The 9,079-nt window shown below is 48.7% G+C and overlaps 1 protein-coding gene across 1 annotated transcript in view; it reads right to left on the bottom strand.

Moving 5' to 3' along the window:
* Positions 1–4,898: 4,898 nt before the first annotated feature.
* Positions 4,899–9,079, bottom strand: part of SH3BP4 (SH3-domain binding protein 4) — a 43,075-nt gene continuing 38,894 nt past the window's right edge. Inside the window, exons 4-5 of the mRNA XM_006760460.2 lie at positions 7,852–8,040; positions 4,899–6,806 (exon numbers count right to left, since the gene is read on the bottom strand). Coding sequence (XP_006760523.1) covers positions 6,582–6,806; positions 7,852–8,040 — 414 coding nt within the window. The 3' untranslated portion in view covers positions 4,899–6,581. The remainder of the gene's footprint in view (positions 6,807–7,851; positions 8,041–9,079) is intronic.

Here is a 9,079-nt window from a genome sequence, read left to right as displayed (position 1 = left end):
CCCCCCCCCCCCCGTTTACCTTAGTGCTGCAGGTCCCTCTCTGATGCTTGTTAAAGTTCTGCATAGCACAATCTTTTACACAAACACCACCTTTCTCAGAGCTCCAGGCTAGTGGCCGGTAAACTTTAGTGACTCATAATCCTGTATGAGAATCTATTAAAATGGTGGATAATCCCCTTAGAAGATGCATAGACCATAATAAACAAAAATTAGTGCACCATTGAGGGGTTCATACACCCCCCTAAGGCCCATCTGGGGGCCCAGGTGGAAACCTCCTGTTCTGGGCACACAAATCCGTTGTGATTATCTGCCTGTATATGGCCTCTCAGCTGATTAACAATATGCAAATTAGGTACTTGTTTAATTTTTAATTTTGCAAATGGGTATTCATTCTCTTCCTTGGATACTTACACCTAATTCTAAATTACTCTCATTTCATAAATTATTATCTGTAGCAAAAAATACAGAGAGAATCAGGAAACTATCACCAGCACAGAGCAAGAAATCCAACAGCACAAAAAGATACCCAATGGAAACCGAGTCCTCCCCTCGAATTCAGATTCCCAGGCCCCAGCAACCCATGACCAAGTGTCTTGGTGTCATTTTAGGAATGTTCCGAGCATGGCCCTGTTATTTAATCTTTTTTTTAAAAATATTTTTATTGAGTTCAGCAAGGAAGGGAGAGGGAGAGAGAGAGAGAGAGAGAGAGAGAGAGAAACATCAATGATGAGAGAAACTCATTGATTGGCTGCCTCCTGCATGCCCCACACTGGGGATTGAGTCCACAACCCGGGCATATGGCCCGAATGGGAATTGAACCGTGACCTCCTGGTCCATAGGTCAATGTTCAACCACTGAGCCATGCCAGCCAGGCCTATTTTATCTTTTAACAAAATGGGAGATTTTATACTCAGTTCTAGTTTTTTCATTTACTGTATCTTGACGATCTTCTCACACCGACAATTATGGATCTGCCTGTTTCTTTAATGGTTGAGCAGTGTTCCACTGTGCAAATGTACTGCGATTTATCTGACTGCCCCATTATTGATGCACATTCATGTTGCAGCAACTTTAAAAATCGTTCACGGTTCACCAGGCCTCTGTGTCTCCATGCCAGCTGCTGAAGTATGTGGAGAGCCTACGAGCTCATTATATCTGCTTGCCCAGAGGGAATTAAAAACGAAAAACCTATGGCAAACCCGTCTCCACTTTTCATCATCTCCACATAAAACGTTCTCAAGGGAAAAGTACAGTTTTTGCTATTGGCCACTTTCAATTATGCAAGTCACCATTTCTACCTCTTGCTGGGGCTTCTGACCCACAGCACAAGGTCAGCTGGGTGTGGCAGGAATGTACAGAAAGGACCTCAGAGCCAGGCTGCCTGTGTTTGAATCTCAGCTCCACACTTCATAGCTGTGTGACCTTAGGAAAGTTACCTAACCTCTCTGCGCCTTACTTTCTTATCTGGAAAACATGGATAATAATTGTACCTATCTCACAGGGAGCTCTTAAGGACTCAGGTCTTTCGGACCTTGACAGGCACAGCGAAAGTGCTAGGTCAGTGTTGGCTAATTTTAGTCTAGATGGCCTTGGATTAAAACCGAGGAACCCTTTGCTTCTGTGGTGGTGGTGTTGTCCAAGGTAAGGAATACCAGGCCTGTCTCAGAACCCTCCTTGAGTTTTGATGCAGGCACACACATGCGCATGCCACACGCACCTCCCAGGTGCAGCTGAAACCTATCAAGCCTGCACTGGCCTGCAGGGGGGCTCCTGCAGGGTGCTGCAAGGACAGCGTTAAGCAAATGAGAGGACTGTGCACCTGCCCAGGCAGGGCCCCCACAGGGACAGGAGGCAGCTGTAATCCCATAGCCATGGACCATAGCCCCCTGAACACAGTGCACTGGCGAGGCCCAGGCCTATGGAGCAGTGTCCAGGGGAGAGAAGCCACTCCTTCTGACCAGCAGGAAAACCCAGAGGCACAGGGCAGGTGGAGGTGTGCCTGTTGCTAAGCGACAACCAGCCCATTTACCCCTCTCCATGGGGACGCCCAACAAGTCCCAGAGGCACAGTGTGTATCAGAGAAGCCACCTCGAAAACAATTGCTTGGATTTTAATTAAAGTTCAGCAAGAGGGACTGAAACTGGGACACTGAGCGGGAGCCGGGAAGCACGGAGAGGCACTGTGGCTGCTGGAATATTTAGAAATGACGAAATAGAATCCACGCCCATCCCTTCCTACCTAGAAATGTAAGCCATTTATGTTTCTCTCCTGTCTAGTGTTTCACCGCAACATTAAAAATTGAGCTTGTCTTCACACTTCAGGGCACCCATGAATCAAATGGGAAGCCTGGTAAGTGCAGGCAATGACATTTTTAAAAATGATCTTAAATAGCCGAAGTCTTTCATTTTTCTCAAGATTACTAGGCTGGTACCCATTTCACCTCCTCTAAGAGCTGTGGGTAGAAAAAATATACGGGAATCCAAAATAATGATGGTATTTCAACCAGACCCCTGTGGTGATTTGACGGGCTTGAAAAATACCCAAATAAGAGTGAATATTATATACATTTGAATGATGCAAAGTAAAGTATTATATTTTGAAGGCATGTTGAAAATGATACTAATAAACTGCCTTATTTGAAGTGAGATACTATGCAAAACTCATTTTGGGAGAGAAGGCTGCCTGACTACAGAAAGTGCCCAATATTTTAAACAGAATTGTTGAAAATGTTACATGTCACAGATGGAACAGGGAGTTAAATGGAGTTGCTTTTACTTGAGTATGAATTTCTGAATGCAAAACAAATGTATTCCTGTTTGGATAGTTTGACACCCTGTGCATAGCATAGTGACCCCAACTACCAGTGTGTCTCTATGTGTTTTGCACAGACGTAATATTTGAAAAATGATAGCTACCTCCCAGGCCCTGGGAGGAATGCATATATCTCCAAGGTCTGTGTATATTATTTCTAACCAGGTCAAGTGTCCTGAGGCCCTCAATATGCACCAATCACCTTTTCTGATTTTAGTTTCTCACCTCATCTGTCACATGGAAAATGTGATAGTTAGGAATATAGAAAGGTGTTTTGCAAAATGCCTTGGAGAACTGGACTCTGATTATTCTAAGAGATTTTGAACCCGTAATTGTATTCTTATGAATTCACTAGTTGCATGAAGCATACACCTTCATATGGCACTTCCGTTTGCACACACAGGTTGCATTTGCATATTTCAGTGTTACAAATAGCTGTGACTTGTCAGCGTCGATCTTACCATAAATTCGTCATTCGGTAGATGTTGATTCTATCCAGGCTCAGAGTGAAGACTGAAAGTGACTCAATTCTCCAAACCCTTTCTCTTCTAGACAAAGACCATGGCCTGTGATTGCTGGGGTTGCCAGGTAAACGCCCCACCTGCCCATCCTCCTGCTTTGCTCAGGTGCCCTGGTGACTTTCCAAGGCCTGTGACACCAAGACAGCTCACCTGAGGCTATAGATGTCACCAAGTGTCTGCTATTCTCACGCAGGTGTGAGCATCTGCACCTTGGGTGTGAGTGCAGAAAAAAATGTGGATGTGTGAAAAATACAGCAAATACTTGTTATGTCAAAGTGTGAGCTTCAGCTGAGCTAAACATGTAATAGTATAACGGGGAGACCAGTGAACTAAAATGAGTAGAGATAGAACTTCCCAGAAAAAAAAATCTAGAATTGACTCCCCATAAAACTTATATTTGATAAAAGAAAAGTCACTCCAATTTCACACAAAGCTACCAGGGTACTGCATCCCCCTAAATGCACTGATCTGCAGTGCTCACTGCGAAGATGTTTATTCGGTCAGTCATCCACCCAGGGACTTATTGTGACTTTGCATGTATTCAGTGTGACTTTGAATGTATTGTGTGGGTGTTGAGCGTCTCCTTGCCCAGTTTAGTCTGGGGCACAGCTCTAGTGGAGAGATTTGGGTTATATTCGTGGTGAGGCCAGAGAGCTGCAGGAAAGCAAGGGAAGGACGGCCCAGATGGGACGTCCAGAAAGACTTCCCAGAGGAGTCTGAGTATCAGGGCAGAATCCTGAAGGAATAAAAATAGTAAGAAATCAAGGTGCTTTTTTGCAAGCAATGGAAATTAACAATGGCTCATTCTTCCAAAAAGGGACTTAATAAAGGATAACTGGGTAATTCAGCAGAGGGTTGAGAGATCTAAAGAACCGTGCTCAATTTTGAGCTTCCAGGACTGGCTTGCCGAGGAATGTGCCATGGCATTGGGGAAATCGCCAGGGCTCTGCGTGCCCCACTGAGGGAGGCCACAGCCGGGGCTGGAGCTCTCCCTGCGACCAGTGCCACCCTGGAGGAAGATGCTTCTGCCACCAGCCTCGCCTCCTGCAAGTGGGTGATTGAATCAGAGATCCATGAGGTAGAAGCTAGACACACCTGCATGTAGCTGCAAGGGAGGCTGCAAGTTTATGTTTTTGGGGTTCCAAATATAGCCAAGTGTTCTCAAAATTCGAGCACCCAGAAAACATGACAAAGCCACTATCCCAGTGAGGAGGGTGGTGCACGTAGAAACAGCACAAGTGGACTGGCTCAGTCCTAAACTATATTGTGGAATCAGGGTTGTCAGTCCCAGGGGCGTGGAGCCAAAATAAAGGAAGCCGTCCACCTGAACCCTTTGTGTGCTCTGGGCAACGCCGACTCCTACTAGCCAGCGATGACTGAGCCCCTGATGTTCCAAGAGCAATGACGTTAATATCAAGAAAATAGATACCTGTTAACCCAATTGTCACACTGTCACTTAGGGGTGAGTGTCAGGGGAGGGAGTCATTGTTCTCTGTACAGATATTTACATGAGGTTTTATTTAAAGTCCGGTTGGTATGGAAAAAAACACCCACACACTTAAGAGGTCAAAATATCCAAATAAAGTTTACTGCAACTTCTGTAGAATTTAATTTGTGCTACAAGACATGTTGCATAGGAAACTATTTTAAGCCCCTGAGGAAAAATATCCATGGTTTAAGGTGCAACTGGTTTTGTTTCTTGTTTGGGGGAAAGGGGAGAGAGAACCTCTGGAAAGAATGATGGCGGAGGGTTGAAAAGCTGAATTTAAGGTTATCTCGTGTGATGATTGGGGAACTGTGTGTCTCGGTTCTTGCAGCATAATACACGTAGTGTTTTTATTTTTTGGTATCGTTTTTTTCTAGCCAGTTGATCTTCAGTATCTGAATCAATAGATACCTAAGAATGCTTCAGCCCCATAAGGGACTATACATTGATTATAGTAGGTAATTACAGTGTTTCAAGAAAGCAGATTTAGAGAATGAAACTGGGATTTCAAGTGGCCCCACATGACTTCCTACACACCTGGTGCGCATCCCAGCACATTCCTGGGGACTCCAGCCGTGCCCCTTGCTCCCTCTGAGATGCCACAATGACAGTGCCATCGTAGAATTCAATACAGCAAGTCGATCTGCAACCATAAAGGTGATCAATGCAACATTCCACCAGGCCCCAGGCTTTATGTGGGAAGTATTTCATTTTCAGGAAATGTTCATAATGCTCAGATAATCTCTGTATTGTAAATAAAAACGGTTCCCCCACACTATTCATGCCCAAGGAGACATGGGTATACCAGGAAAGGAGAGGGATCACGATGTGTGGGATGAAATGAAGCGGAGAGTTTGGCAAATGGCCACCGGCACCTAGCACAGGCTGTCCTTGTGGCGAACTTTCCTTCATGACGACAGAGAGGGGGAGTTTTGCAGGGACCAGCTCGATCGGAACTGGGATTGCGCTTCTGAATGAGCAGGGGCCGCAGAGAACGCCAGCTCCCAGCTGCTTCCTCATCTCAAGGGCACCAGTCAGACTTAACTTTGCCCACAAAACGGTCCACGTGCCCGGTGGCTGGTCACCTACTGCACCATGAGGCCAAGGTACAGAAGAGAAGAAAGGAGGGGAGAACAGGGCCCAGGACGTTCTCCGAAGGAATGGGCTTGGGCTACACTCATTTACCTAAAACCACGGTTCCTATTTGATTGACGTTTGAACAGGTTCGGAGTGAAAGAAGGTCCGACGCACGCACAAGCGTCTTCCCGTGCTTCCTGTTGAAATGCGAGTGTGTCTGGGAACAGGAAATGCCCCCGAGTACTTTTAAATACATATATACATCTGTAACATAATTTAAAAAGGTCTTTAGAGAACATAAAAACCTTAACAGCGTCTGCCCCTATAAGTTGTTTTTTTTAACTTATATGGTCCATTAAAAAAATTAGATACCACGTTTCTCCTATGTCCCCTCCTCCCCATACTTTAAAAAAGTGATTTTAAATTTAAATGTATACTTAACAAATAGGAAGCTATTTGATTGGCAATGACCTGTAGTAGAAATTCCCTTCAGGCCTCCCCTGCCCCGAGATGGAGGCGGCAGGTGGAGCACGGGGTGTGCTTGGTCCTGGGCGCCGGGCCATCGAGCGACCCTCATCTGTCTGAGCAGCCGGCTCTTCCTCCCTCCCCAGCAACATGTGGCTGCATGGGCATCCGGGGCAGACGGGGGCACGGGCCCCAGGGCAGCAGCAGGCAGGGGCACCCGTTCAAATCACAAAGTCGTCCTGGTCGGCAGGACTGAAGGCAGCCGCTCGCAGGATGTCCAGGGTGTTCACGAGGATGAGGGTGCCCGTGAGGTGCTTCCAGCGCTTGGTGATGGGGTTCTTCATCCTGTCCAGGCCGGTGTGCAGCTCCTGGATGACGTCCCGGTAGCTGTCCCCGATCTGGTGGCTCCAGGTCAGTAGAAAGTCATACGCAGGTTTCCACATGGCCTGCACGGGGGAGTTGTCCGAAACAGAAGGGAGGAGAAAGGACAGAGTGAGGGACAGTCAGACATTCGGCCGGGTCACCAGCTACAGCTCCTCTGCGCGTTATTGACGCTGCTTGGTAAGAGCAGAGCAAATCGGAGCCACAGGAGACCGTCTCTGTCCCGGCATCCACGTTGCAAAGGGAACTACGTTGCAAAGGACGTAGCCAGTGATGTCTCAACGAACAGAAAGGATTTCTCTCCTTACACTCACTCCCTATGGCACTTCCTATCGTGGCCATTTATTTAGAAATTCGCCCTATTAATAATATAGGACACCCTTGCCCTAGCCGGTCTGGCTCGGTGGATAGAGCGTCAGCCAGCGGACTGAAGGGTCCGGGTTTGATTCCAGTCAAGGTCACATGCCTGGGTTGCGGGCTCAATCCCCAGTAGGGGGCGTGCAGGAGGCAGCTGATCAGTGATTCTCTCTCATCACTGATGTTTCTATCTCTCCCTCTCCCTTCCTCCCTGAAATCAATAAAAATATATTTTAAAAGAAAAAACAATAATAAAGGGCACCCTTATGCTAGGAACTTCCCCCATTTCTAGGTCTCCAGTAGCTTAAAGCAACCTCCATGAACAGGCGAGAAACAGAACTTGTGAGCAGGAACCCAGCCCGTGCTGGCGCACGCCAGACATACAACATACCAAGTAATCGTGCAGCAGGGGCGGGTAGAGGCCCAGAGCGAGCGGATCCCAAAGGGCCCAGTCACCCATCATTCCCTCTGACTGAAGGTCATTTAAGATCGGGATGAGCAAGGGACAGGCAGGCACGCCAATGTTGTCCCAACACCCCAGCCCCACTTCACGGCAGCGAGGCCTTGCCAGCGCCAGAGCGAGAGTCACAACTAAAGACCCCAAGAAGGAGGGGACCTGCCCACTCAGTGAGGGCCTACTGTGTGCTGGGCACGTGCTTTCACGTCTAACTCATTTTATCCTCATAAAAACGCCACAAAACAGATATTGCTGTGACTGAGTTTTACAGGTTGAGAGAAGGGCTGCCCACTCACCTCACTGTCCACGACCCCATTCCTGTCCCTGTGGGGAGACTCGTACGCGTCCATCTGCTGTTTGGACACCTTGGCGAGCTTCTCAGCCAGCTCCCTCCAGCGCTGCGCCACCTCGACGGCCGTGGTCAGGAGCACAAAGTCCTGGATGAGCCGGACCACCAGGCCCTGGCAGTCCATCTTCAGCAAGGCCTGGGGGAGGAGCAGAGCGTGAGGCAGAGGGCGGCTCGGGTGCCTGCGGAGTCAGGATGCAGACACCACCTGCTCTACCTGAACGTTTTAATGCCAGTAATACACCCCTGAACCCCTGCCTCGCTGCGACTCACAGGACAAAGGAAGTCGGTGAGGTGTGTGGGGTGGACGTCCCTCCAGAACCTCAGCATGTGACTGGATTTAGAAGTAGGGTCTTTGCAGATGGAATTAGGTAACTGAGGTCATTCTGGATTGCAATGGGCCTGCAGGTTCCGGAATATTGTCACAGAACCAATATGGACAAGCACACAGACACGTGGACAAGGGCGCACCTCCCGGAGCGCTGCAGTGATCGGACAGAAGCTGCACGCCCGGCCACAGACTGGAGACCCGTGGGCCTTCCCAGGCTGAGAGCCGCAGGCCTCCACGGCGAGCACATGTGGCTGGGAGAGCAGCCTGCGGGACAGCCTGGGTGGCATAACCCTAGGGAACTGATCATAACCACAGCACACACTCCATGGGGGACCTGCTTTCTGCTTTGCTCTTCAACACTGATTGCCGAATTTCAACGCAAAAGAAGCATTCTCTGTCTTTACAAATAGAAAAATCAATGAGGAAAGAACAAAACCTGGGCGGAGCCAGTGCCACTGTGCAAACAAAGACCCTGAAGCTCTCAAGGTCCATACTGACGGGCACAGGGCAGGGAAACACGGAGAGCCTGTCCCAGGGCCGCAGTGCAGGGCGGGCCCAGACCCCGGGCAGGCAGCCGCAGACCCTGCCTACCAGGTGAGGGGGGCGGGAAGGGCCGCCAGATGTGAAATCCGAGGCACGAGCTGTGTGGGTGTTCCCAGCCGGGCAGACCTTCAGTGTGACCCATACCTCTTACCTCTCACCTCGCCTGCTTGTCTTAACAAGATTAAGTCCAGGGGTGAGTATGAAATTTAGGTCCTCAGCCCCAGGCATCCTGGCATTCTGCAGGAAAGGCACTCAGAGCGAGGCACTGCACTGCCTGCCACCTGAGTGACTGAGACTGGGAAGG

The sequence above is a fragment of the Myotis davidii genome, unplaced genomic scaffold, assembly GCF_000327345.1.
Source record: "Myotis davidii unplaced genomic scaffold, ASM32734v1 scaffold370, whole genome shotgun sequence".
Classification (NCBI taxonomy): domain Eukaryota; kingdom Metazoa; phylum Chordata; class Mammalia; order Chiroptera; family Vespertilionidae; genus Myotis; species Myotis davidii.
Note: the sequence above shows the minus strand (reverse complement) of the source record. Positions and strands in the feature narration are given on the sequence as shown.